At 41.7% G+C, this 12,556-nt stretch overlaps 1 protein-coding gene across 2 annotated transcripts in view; it reads left to right on the forward strand.

Annotated features, from left to right (window-relative positions):
• The window catches only part of LOC150084592 (uncharacterized), a 189,391-nt gene extending 180,686 nt beyond the window's left edge, over positions 1-8,705 (forward strand). For both annotated transcript variants that reach the window (XM_090376498.1, XM_090376499.1), the window contains exon 4: positions 5,222-8,705. In XM_090376498.1, coding sequence (XP_090232624.1) covers positions 5,222-6,658 — 1,437 coding nt within the window. In that variant the 3' untranslated portion in view covers positions 6,659-8,705. The remainder of the gene's footprint in view (positions 1-5,221) is intronic.
• The last annotated feature ends 3,851 nt before the right edge of the window (positions 8,706-12,556 follow it).

The following is a 12,556-nucleotide window of genomic DNA, read 5'->3' on the forward strand; positions in this document are numbered from 1 at the left end:
GCTGGAATTTCTGGGATGATGCGTGGTATACATTGTAGCAGATATGATCATCATTAAATGTTTGGTGACTTTTTAAGAATCGACTCCAATCAGAATTTAGCGTAGTAAGAATTGGAGCTGTTGCTACTGGAGTTTACTGTTTGGGCAGTCCTTGTACAAGTTATTCTAACACCGTTTTTCACTTACTCCTAGGAATCTCCATGATGAATCAATCTGGCCATTGTAAAAGCTATAAATAACTTCAAATTCAGTGGATGGAATGATTAATTAGATGTCGCAAGCAACAGGAATGAAGTATACAAAGACTTTTAAATTTCATCCAACGGCAGGCGCGTCTAATTAACAAAACAATAGACAATGGATAACTGGGCCAAAACCATTTGTCATTAAGCAGTTGGTTTTTACATCGCAAAAGAACATTATCCTGAACAGACAACTCACTGAGGTTTATCCGCAGTTGCATTTTTTAAAAGCGCATGATACCAGGATATCCAAACAGTGGAGGAATTTGAGAAACTGTCCAATTTTATCCCGAATAAGCAAGCCAGTATATATTTAGCCAGCGTCTTCTTTAACTCAATATTTGGCATTTATTCCTAGACAGTTCTTGACTGTCTCGGAGTAATTTTAACATAACCCAGGAAATTCCTTGATAATTTCAGAATTTTTAGCTAAACTAACACTCTAAACACGTGATTTGCAATTAGTTCGACAGTGCGTACTCAGAATTCAACCGAATGTACCAAACACCTTAATTAGGGGATAGCTGCATGTATGCCGTGGTCTAATAAGCTTGTAATCATCTCTCTATATGCTGGTGTCTTCATGAATGAACCATTATGGTAATTGTAAAGCGCTAGACAGAGAAACTATTTTAAAAGCGGGATAAGTGCAAATTCTGGTCCTTCACATTTTCTATCAGCCCACATACATTGGGTATACGAACAGTCCCAACACGAAAAACACTCTCCTTTCTTCATAACACGGCTGATACGCGTGTGGTGGCTGATGAATGAGAATTTCCATACACTTCCGTGCTGTAATAATAGATTAATTTCTTGAAAAATTCTTTCTGAGGTCAATTTTCTGTTTTCTGGATGAAAAACAGTGCTATCTATGCCTCACACTGAATGACTCAGCCACAGCGTGAAAAAGGCCCATAAAAGTTTATCGTGTCACTGATGGGATTCGAATCCGGGCCTTTTTCCCCCGTTGTTGGGAGGATGGTGGCGTTGCCACTGTGCTACTACACGCGCAGACATCAGGCCTATAACTACGGAAGAAAAGAAAACCGAAGAACCCTTTGTCGGTCACAGACAATGAAGAGTCTGAAATACGAGTCTACTGACTAGGTACTCTAGTTGGTAAAATTCGCTTGTTTAAGTCCCTGTTTACTTCGCTGCTCCTTTCCTTGTCTTTATCTTTCTCAGCAAAGATTACAGCTTCAAAATGGATAGACTTCTGAGTTCCTTTCTTGTATCCATTTTTAAGAATGCAGTTTCGACATTTCTTCAATTGTATCTAGCATTCCGTTCAAGAAGTTCTTCGTTGGTCAAGTATTCATCACGTATAAATCGACCCTGCTTGTCTTTTTGGCAGCTTCCACTTAGTTTCTTTGTATCCAGTGCTGGTTCTTCCAATCAGAAGTAATTTTAGATACAACCAGGCCATTCTTGTTCTCCAACCTGCAGTCATATTTTATGTCCTTACTTCCTTCCATCAGCATTTTGGACTCAATTTAAAAAAGGACTATTGAGGTAAAAACCAATAAATGAATCTTGGAAGACTACTGATTGATGGGGGGGGCCTTGTCTTACATTTCTAGAAAATATTTTTAAGGTGTCGTTATAACGAGATTGGGTATTTCTCAAATCGAATATTGATGTCGTTATAATGAATCGTGGTTAAGCGGAATGTCCCTAAGCGAGGTACGTCTGTTTAAACGTCGTTCTCGCTAAACCAGGCGGCCTTGTATGTCTACAAGTCTTTGTCTGCCTACATATTTAAGGTGTAGTTTGGGTTCCCCTAAATGCTTTGTTAAACGCTGCTGAAGATGGAAAAGGCGTGATCTGTTCTGTGAATGGGGCACTAAAGAAACTGGTTGGAGAAGGTAAAGTCCCGGTTAATGAGCACCATTAGGAAAACAATAGGGGATGTGTCGCGGTTGTTTCAAATGACCTGGTAATTGCGAACTAAGCATCCGTGGAATGAATAGTTACAAAAGGGGACCTTCTTATTAAAAAGGCAACACCGGTCCAGGTGCCTTTATTTATAGTCTGCGTTTTATGTCCCTTTTAATCTTCAGAGAAAAAAAAAAAAGATGCTAAAATCGCTCTTTCCACACTGGAAATATGACTGCGTTTCAGATACATCCTACAAGCGATGGGCTAAAAAACAAAGAAAAAAAAGTAACTCGGTACTTTTCTAAACTACTTATTTGTAGTACAGACCTCTCGAGGGGGGTGAGTTGTTCGTCATTGTCTAGAGAGGCAACTTTATCTTGCGCTCCATCACCGTGATGAGGAATTACCGAGAGGATGCGGAAGATAGTAAGAAACAACAACAAAAAAATCCACGTACGTTTTTCGGGAACGTATTAGACCCGAGGTATTTGTTGGCTTCGCAGCCTCGTGTCTACCAAAGCGTTTCCTGACGTGACGATAATCCCCTGTCTTTAGCGTGACACCACACAAACAGTGAGCTGCAGACAGGTTTTAGGTGGTATTAGTGGACATGACAGCGACCAATGGTGATTGTTATTAACACTTCACAAAGACTGCTTTTGATTCACTAACACGGCGAAATAAAGGCCGTGTCGGACACACTTTCTTCTCTGTTGCCAACTAATATTCCAAAGCACGGGTTAGAATTAAAACGAGCGGGCGGAAAATTATCAATCAAAAACGTAACTGTTCTTAACAATCCAAGTCCAGGAGTCATTTTCAATGGAGGAATACTACCCAGATGAATCGGGATTTAATTTATACTAAAAGGGACCAACAAACCACGCCATTTCCCCCCCCATGAAAACATTCGGGGCAATGTTAAAAGTATTCCGTATTGCACTTGGGCTGCTGCCCACGAAACCGACAACAGCTGTACCTCGAAGCACGCCACGAAGTTTGGCTACGCCACCATAAATTCCCATGCGCAAGCACGAAATTCGATGCCCTACCCAAAGGCAGACACAGCAAACACGTGCAAGAGTGACAATGGGAAAGAATTAAATCTATTCTGCCTCCGGCGCACCCTTTCCCTGCAACATCCACACGCTAAGAAGAGATGGAGGAAGACAAATGAGCCACTGAATGAAGCAGTTCTGAAGAAGAGCAGGATATTTAATTCCCACATGTCCTAATACTTTTTTCGATCTTGGTGTACATGACGTAGGCGAATCTTTCGCATTGCATATTTTGAAAAACAGAAAAGGAAAATCTGTTAAATTTTTCCTATGATTTTTCCTCTCTCTACCAGTGATGCAGTTGAGGAAGAATTTTCGCTTCAAGCCACGGCCATAAGTGAATATTCCCGATCCCATTATCATGCGCGCGCGTTTTGCACGGAAGATCCCAGCCACCCCTTTTTTCGTACAGGACCATTAGTCATCTCATAACCAGTAGTGGCCTAAGGCTGCATCCTGTTCTACGCCCGTGGACTAGTTTGTTAAAATAAGCGTATGATGCAATTATGGATGACGTCACAGGCTGCTGCTGCTACGAGAGCAGGATTCTGTTGTTAAAAATTTAACACCCTTCAAGCAAACAGCGAGAGATAGGAAAAAAAAAAAAGAACCACCGGAAACTGGTATAGTTAAACCTTCACCAGTTCACGTGCAGTGGCTATGGTCTTAAAAGAAAACGCATTGCTTTACGCGTCATTGTGATTTCAGCTTGATCGCCCTCTAAACTGACAACATCGAAGACAAAACCCTTGTTCTAAGCCTAACAATGAGTGCAGGCTCCATTAACCTTGTTAGATTTGTGTGTCAGTGGCAGTGAGTGCGTATATGTCGCCACTTGCCATAATTACAACCAACAATAAGTTAATTACGACGTAGCCTCGTAAAAATGACACCACAGTTTTTATTTCTTCTTTTTTTCTATAAACCCCGCGTCTCGAAGGGGGTACAGAAGTAAAAACTTAATTAAGAACGCGGCCCCATTCCCCAGGGTACCAGTATCGATTCGGCATCATCGTCAGCAAGCAGGTAGATGGTCCAATTGTTAACGTGGTTCGCGAAGAGACCCGTGCATCGATGAAAGTCTGGATTTATTCCTCAGCGTTGGTAACAGACACCCGGATGATTCGCCCACAAAGGATGTCACAGCTAACGTTATTCCATATCGGAGATTGACTCCAAGAAGAACTAAAAAAAAAAGATGGAACCTCGTCCATCTAATCGTATGTTGACAGTTCGTTGCCGATTTGCTAATAGGCTTAATTTTATTTCTTCCACCACCCTCTTCTCCAACTTTCTAATTACCGCGGGTTCCTTGTGGATGTCTTGTGTGAAATCAACCCTGAAACGTGATGGTTTTCTTAGCTCCCGGCACTAATTAATCTCAGCCCCGTTATTGGTTACTCTAAGAAATGGTTCTATTAAAAGTTCAACCCTTATGCGGGAAATTTACAAGTTTGTGGGCAGATAGCGTTCGTGAAGAATATTCCCTGAAGACAGCAGTGACTGGAACTTTATTCGTGTTAATAAATATGAGGGGAAAGTAAGAGCTAACCATCCCATTTGTTGTGCGTGAGAAGCATTTGGGCATTACATTAAGTGACTCCGGTAATTATGGATTTGTTACAGCAGTGAGGAGGGAACAGAATGTTTCTCGTCGAAGGAGTTCCTTGGCTTGTTTCTTTTAATTCCGCTTCTTTTCGTTTAAATTACTGTCATTTGTTTACCATCGGTCTTTCTTCCATTGCCATACTTGCAACTGCAACATTAACAATCAGCAGACGACAGCTGCAGGGAATGTTACGCAACAATGAAATGCCAAAACGCGATGTTAACAATCAGCAGACGACAGCTGTAGAAAACGTTACGCAACAATGAAATGCCAAACGGCGATGTTAAGCTGGCATTTTGGCACCGAATTCTATTAAGTATCCATATTTTCTTGTTTATGTATATTTAAAAAGCGTTTTTTGCTAATTAAAAATTTTATTATAAGCTGATTTAATTACCAAAAACTAATTTAAGTCTTTTCTTTTCTTGCAGCTTCTTGATGTGAAGTACGGTAACTACGGTCCGCATCATCTTGCTCAACTACGACACGGCACGTTCCCATTTCCGGCTAAAGAAAACGCTGTACGACCACCAAAAGGGAAAGAACACTTCAACCCTATTTACGAAGAAGTGTCCGGAGGTTCCGAAGACAAGGGTGACACGAGGAGTTACGATTCGGACATTGAAGACAGCGAGGTCGAGGCCCGAACCATTGCCAGCGAAGACGAGTTTGCCGAAGACGAGCTTAGCCTTGCCGAGTTTCCTCGGGAGGGAAGTCGACCATGTTCGGGAACAAGCAGTGTGCAAGGCTCAACAGGAGGTGACCTTTGTCGCGACGCTGGTTCCGGTTTCAGTGATAACGCCGCCAGTGAGGAAGGCAGTTCGGAACGCAGAGGGGTGAAAGGCCTCTTGCGGACAAAGGACAACGGGAGTGCAGGAAGGGGTTCAAAGAAGCATACTCACTCTCTAGAGAGGAACAAGGACGGTCACCATAGTGACGGATTCCATGCCAAACAGAACTATTACATGGGGAAAACCATGCTCGGTCCGGATTTAGCCTATCCTGACATTGCAGCTGCGGGCAACGTTTATCCTCAGCGAGACACGGCCATTACAGTCGGTGGAGAGGTAAAGGACTTAGATCTGAAGTCACCCAGCACAGCTCCGGATCTATCTGGATCCCCGTCAGACCCCACACCCTATGCACAGTCAGGAGGGCGGGCAGCACCTAACACTGCTCCCCACAACGAAACGACACACCACAACGTACCATCCCCTCTGAGTGTTTATCATGCGGGAGCTTTGATGTCCTCCCACCTTCCGTCGGACTCTCCCCCTCCTCCACCGTACACACCAGCCCACCCTGCGTCGGGAGGAAGGGAAGCTATTCCTGCCGTCTACAACCCGCACCTGCCCCCTTCCTTGAAGACACCGCGCATGCCTGGTGTTGTGCTGTCTGAACTGAACCAAAAACTTTCCACAAACGGCGGTCCTCGACCCGGCTTGCCTGCGCGAGCCGTAGCCGGACCGATGTTCGCCGTCGGCCCCGAAGAACCATACCCTCCCCCACATGGCATGGGTCCCGTAGTCAGAGGGCGAGAAGGCGACTTCTCCACCTTCCACATGGCTCATAACGTGCGACCGCCATCGGCTCCGGACGAAAACATTTATTCCACCATCGACGAGGATGGTTCGACGGAAGGGAACTGTCCACCGATGACTACACCGAATGTCACTAGTCGCAAACCCGTAGAAACTAAACAAGCCTTCGGGAGGTCGTTGGTCGGAGAGAGACCCCCTGTGCCAAAGGAACATAGCAAAGGTAAAGGGCAAAGCCAAAACATTCCAAGCCAACGGTCATTGGAGGACGACAATGGGTCGTACGGAGATATCAGGCCAACCTTCAGCAGTCGGACTCCTTGTACATGACGAGTAATGTCTGGTGCATCCGCGACAGCTTTGTACAAAGTCTAATTAAGGTCGTCATATGTCGCCTGACTGAGCAGTGCCAACAGGTAGCAATGGCGTCAACACCGATGTCCGGTCCTCTGGCGGCAGCGGCGGCGTCTTGAATTCTGGTCGGTTAGTGAAGTGAAGTAGCTCGGTCTTTGTTGTGCAAGTGTGTAAGTGCTCACCTGAAAGTCAGTAAGTCGTGTGTAGCCTCGTGACCAGACGTAGAAAGAGGCCTAGAGCGTGTAATGACTTAACTGTGATATGGCCGATTATGTAAGTGGCGCGAAGGGATATAACGTTCCGGGGGGGAGGGAGATCACTGAGTGTTTTTTTTTTTTTTTCAACCTCGGGGAAGGGACGGGGAATTTCGTCACTGCAAACTGCTCAATATTTGCTAATAAGGGTTTCCGTTTGTGTACAGTAAATGCCTTCCGGCTCTTGTCCTCCTCTCAACAGGCATTGAAGATTGTCGCGATGAAATGTCGAGTGTCACGAAAGCAAATCACTCCAAATTCATCTAGGGGATATCGGTATTGGGTCTAAAATCCCTCGCAGAAGAAGTAGTTGTTGCGAAAATGGCAGTAGAAAGAATGTGACTTTGTTCGAGGAACAGAACAACAATTATGCACTTCGAGAAAATTTTCTATGCAAAAAACGAGATGATTAATGCACGCAGAAGTTGCATTTTCCATTATTAATCCGATATCGAAATAAGTACGAGTAAAACTAGAATGCTTAAAACCTTTCCGGAGTAAATATCTGTCCGTTATGTACACTACGATGAATACTGTACAGAATGTTAAAATATCAAAGAATATACCGATGTTTCTCTGGTTCGAGTGTTAAATCGTTTCTAGACGAGTTCAGTTGTCACTGTTCAATATAAAAACGCTAAGCAATAACTTGGCAGACTGCCAAATGCCGAGAAAATTTGTTATTGTTGGGCTAGATTGGTGCAGTTTCTATTATGGATTGATCAATATTACTGGAATGGATTTCGGTTTCAAAGTAGGGACATAAAATTATCGTGAAGGGTTATCTGGTGCAAGGGGAGGAGGGGGGTAGAACTGGCCCTAACTGCAATAGAGCAGCTAATTATGTACACGCAGGTGGTTCACTAAATAGCTTACAATACGCTAATTCTGATGGAATCGTTGATGGTGAATAACGCTTTTTTTCCTCTGGTAATCCGTATACCCTTCCCTTTCTATATGTATAAAGTTTGAGAGTTGCTATTCACTAGGGAACTTCTGATTTCCTATTTGTGCAATAAGGTGAAAGACTTGAGTGAGCGGAATCGGGTACTCTAGCCATTTTGAGGGGGGTGGAAGGTGTATTTTTAAGAAAGGAAGTTAGCAAAAGATCTTACAGCATGTGTAAGATGCGATATTTGTCAAAAAGAAGATTTATAGGCAGATGCAATGAATGACATCATACCACAATGAATTATGGGCCAGAATTCGGTCCCCACGCTGTATAATAAAAAGATATTCAGCTATTGACAGTTCATAAACAGTCCAATGTGGCAGAATTAGCTTCGTTGTCAATTTCCACTTGTGATATATCGGAAAAGAGCAATTTCCCCGCCTTTGTAAATGTTGCCACCCCAATGGGTTCAACTGGTGTATTTCAAAGAGGAATATCATTTTGGTATTCCATTAGTCAGCAGGCTTAATTATCCGTTATAATCCTAGTCTCATTTCCCCGGGGGGGTGTTGCAAAGGCGGGTTATCTAAAAATACAACTTAACCCTGTCAGTGTACCGAGTTCGTTTTATGAAAACAAAGCGAATCCCAAAACTTGCAGTCATAAACAGTTGGTAACTCAGAGTAAAACCTTAAGCTTCTCCAATTCCAGGCACCCAACTGGAATTTTGTAATTGTGATTCTTGAGAAATGATTTAGCAATAAAGGAGTGTGCCGCCATCATTAAAAATGATTCGTTATTTTAATGTATTATTGTACATAAATTTAAGAGAGGAGGAGGAGGAGGTGGTGAGAGAGAGAGATATAATCACGAAGTATGGCAGGATTATCCATACGAAAATTTTTTAAAAAAATTTATAAATAAAAATAAGGATTATTTAAATCAAAACGCTTAAATATTATACAGATATGTTTTATACGTATTCAGACAATCAGCTATGTTTGTTCTGCTGCCATTTTCCTACGTCATGGGCTGGGGGGGGGGGGCAGAGAGAGAGAGAGAGTATCGCGACCTCTAACGGAAGCCAGTTTCTACGTCACGTTACCAAAGTTATCAGAATGCTAGACTTAGACGGTTAAATGTATTTTTCAAGGACTATTTAGAATGGAAAAAAAAAAAAGAAACACACAATACAGTTAGCCGGCCATTTTACGGAACTTTGTACCACACCCACATAATGGAAAGTGTGAGGAATTATGGGTATTTGTATGATTATACAGTTTTGTGTTAGGTTAGAGTTTTTTCTTAGAGAAATTTTTGTGGCATTTGCTATGAAAACAAAGCTCTTTATAACCGCAGTTGGTTACGATTGATATACATGATTTCCCATAATGCCTTAACTTCCTGTTTGTGCCACGCTAAATTGCAATTATTGCAAGCTGTAAATTCATTCCCTCGTTTGTATTTTGTATGACCTTTCAGTGTTAGGTAAGCATGACTGTATGAATGTGTCAGATATGTCATGTTCTCTTATTGTGCGCGACTTCTGTTGAACTGGGGAAAAAACAGACCTCACTGATGAGGGGAGGAAGAGACCCACCTGTCTTCTATTGTCATTTCACCGTTCCTATTCCCGGCAGAGCTTTGCTCCTGTATTTTGCCTGCCTAGCAGTGCTTGTCGGAAGGACTGAGAGATGGCTAAGCGGCACATATCAGCTCCTTCTTGTACTGATTATTTAACAAGATTATGGAATGATCGCATGGGTTATTACAATAAAGGCGCTAGTATGAGCCTCCCCATTAATAAACCTTGGTGTATGTGTCTTTCTTTCGGTTGAAATTGATCTACAAACATCCAGCAGTTAAGACAGACTCATCCTCTTACACTGACACACACACATTGTACCATGTTACCACAGGTTCATACTTCTAGGAGTCCAAAGGGACTCTTTGGGCAACTAAGAGTCCAAAGTCTTAGTCCAACTAAGAGTCTCTTTGGACTCTTAGTTTCCCAGCTTTGAAGGTGCCCAAAGGGACCTTGCAAATAATTATTAAAGACAATAAATATGAGAATTGGTAAACCGCTGTATTTCCACATTTTTGGGACAAAAATTTTGGTTAAATCCAGAACACGGATACCGGTGGCTTCTTTTGCTTGAATCCATCTCGAATTAGTGGCCTAAAGTAATCTAACCTTTCTTCACTAGCCAAAAATTAGTCTATTATAAAATCCACACTTCTTTTGCTTGAATCCGTTCAGAATTTCGCCATGTCCGCAACGCGGTAACCCGGGTGTACCCATGTTCTGGATTCAGCCAAAATTTAAACTTTTCTTAAAGCACCTTCACCAAGGTATTCTGAAACAGGTTTCAGGGTACACCAGGTATTGCCATAAGTACTGTGACTTGTTACTAAAATAATAAGTTTATTGATCTCTATACCAGGAAATTTGAAGGAACTCTCTATAAATTTCTACGTACAGAATATCATTTACCAGCCAAATAAAACCAAAATAGTGGATGAATGAATCTGTATCTTTAACTTAAGTGAGAGCTTGATATTTCAATAAAAAACTGAACTTCGATACGATACTGACCATTATGAAGCTAAATTATCTTTCTGTTCCATTGCTGACAAGTTGTTGCTTTGAGAGATTCATACTGCAGTACCCATCGAACATCGCTCATTTCAACCATCGTAGAAGACCCCCCTCTCTACCTTCCTTGACTAAGGCGTGATGACAACGTTGTATGCATACGACAAGTTTAAGACCTGATTTAATCAGCCGATATGTGTTTATAGAGACACCAGTTTATTTGGCCAATATCTTCTGCTTTTTGAAGTGGATTTTGTTGAACTCTCTTCTAATTCTCGTAAATGGTTAACAACTCAATAAATAAATTAAACACTCATTTTAAAAAAGCTGCAACGTTTTAAAAACATTCCAGTGTCCATGAAAAGCAACGAGTGTGATATAATTCGCGTTAATTCTTCAAAGCACGTAGTTCAACTCGCTGTCTGCGTGCCCTCATAGGTAGGGCTTTATAAGCTACGTCACAAATAGCACATTCGGTATTCATGACAAGACTAAAATGAATTTCTCCGTTTCGAATTTCAAATACCAGAAAAGTTACGTTTTCTTAATGAAGTTACTTAAAAATGCCAGTCGTATTAACGAAAGACCCTGTAAGGTCAGAAGATAAATAATAACCATATTTTTGAGATCGTTGATATCAAGCATTTAACAGAGAAGGATGGGATAACTGATTTGAATTGAAGCTCGTGAATCCTGTGGAAAAAAAGTCCAGGAAAAGGGTCAGACTGGAAAATTCTTGGAACACGTTGGAAATATATAACAAAAGCACATGGAAGATATTTCCTTTCCCAAAGATTATCCGAAAAGGAAGGCAGTGATATTTCAGAAATTTTTCATATTAATGATTTTATTCTTTTCCAATTTTTAAACAAGGGAACGTGGGGATTTGATATATTTTCATGGGCTTTATGACGAGTTTACGACCTGATTTAATCATGCTTCTGGAGACACCAGTTTCTTTGACCATTACCTTCTTCCTGTGAAATGGATTTTGTGGAATTTTGCTTGAAACTGCTTTAACAGGCGCGTACAGTTATACAGCCCACTGGTTGGCCAATGATTGGGCGATCTATTACTGACTTAAAACTAGCCACAAAAGGGAAAAATCGTTTCCCGATTTTAAACCAAAGCCAACTGGGTGAAATAATTTCGGGATCCACTCCCCACGCTGGTTACGCAAAGGAATAGATCGTCCAATCACTGAGAACCTGTGGGGGAAGCTAGGCCAACTCTTCATTCCTTTCGCAAAGATCCATGGGTAAGCACTATAAAGTAAATTTCAACCAAAGAAGACCTAAAATTGTCATAATTCGGTTTTCAATCAAATTAACTTCGTTGGCCTATTTCTGAAAAGAAGTGCTAATAATTAAGTCTAATTATTACTGACTTGACAGTATTCCTCTTATAACCGAAGGATTATGCTTTAACATCTGTTAACACTAGCACTTAACTGCAACGAAAGAGCATATTTAAATCTTAAAGATTTAAATATGCTCTTTTGCTCATTTTTTAAAGTCCTTGATGATGGTGGTGGCAGAAAGATCGATTACTTTGGTAAGTTGTATGCTTAAGATTTAATCGGACTGTTGCAGTCTAAGTCAAAACCGGAAGTATTATACTCACTTCCTGCTGAATGTCACGGGTATTTTCATCTACTTAATCCGTCAGTATTTATAACAGCTGCACAGAACTACATCTTCACAACTTTGTAGGCTAATCTAAGGAGAACGAATTTGTCAAGCAAAATATTCCACAGGACGGGATTTCGAGTAGCGAATGCTTCTGCCAGTATCACGATCCTTGTCTCTGGGAACAGTTTCGGCCTTTTGTTAGCAAATACCTCAGGGACGGTAGTTACCATTTGTTACAGGACATCTTTGATGTATGTGAAGAGGGGGCTCAGCGGGAAACATTTTATTTCAATAGTGTGGGTAGTCGACGTACCCGTTATTGGCACTGTGTACAAATGATTGTACATAGTGCGGAGGAGGAGGAAGGGAAGATGACTGTCCTCCCCTCTCCCTATTGAAGGATTTTTAAATGCTGGGTGATTTCTGGATGCAAGTTGTAACGTCTTTGCGATATTTAAGCTTCGATTCAGTCCGATACCAATACGACTTTATACATCAATC

The sequence above is a fragment of the Mastigoproctus giganteus genome, chromosome 6 (genome assembly GCF_048544385.1).
Source record: "Mastigoproctus giganteus isolate SK-2022 chromosome 6, ASM4854438v1, whole genome shotgun sequence".
Classification (NCBI taxonomy): Eukaryota; Metazoa; Arthropoda; class Arachnida; order Uropygi; family Thelyphonidae; genus Mastigoproctus; species Mastigoproctus giganteus.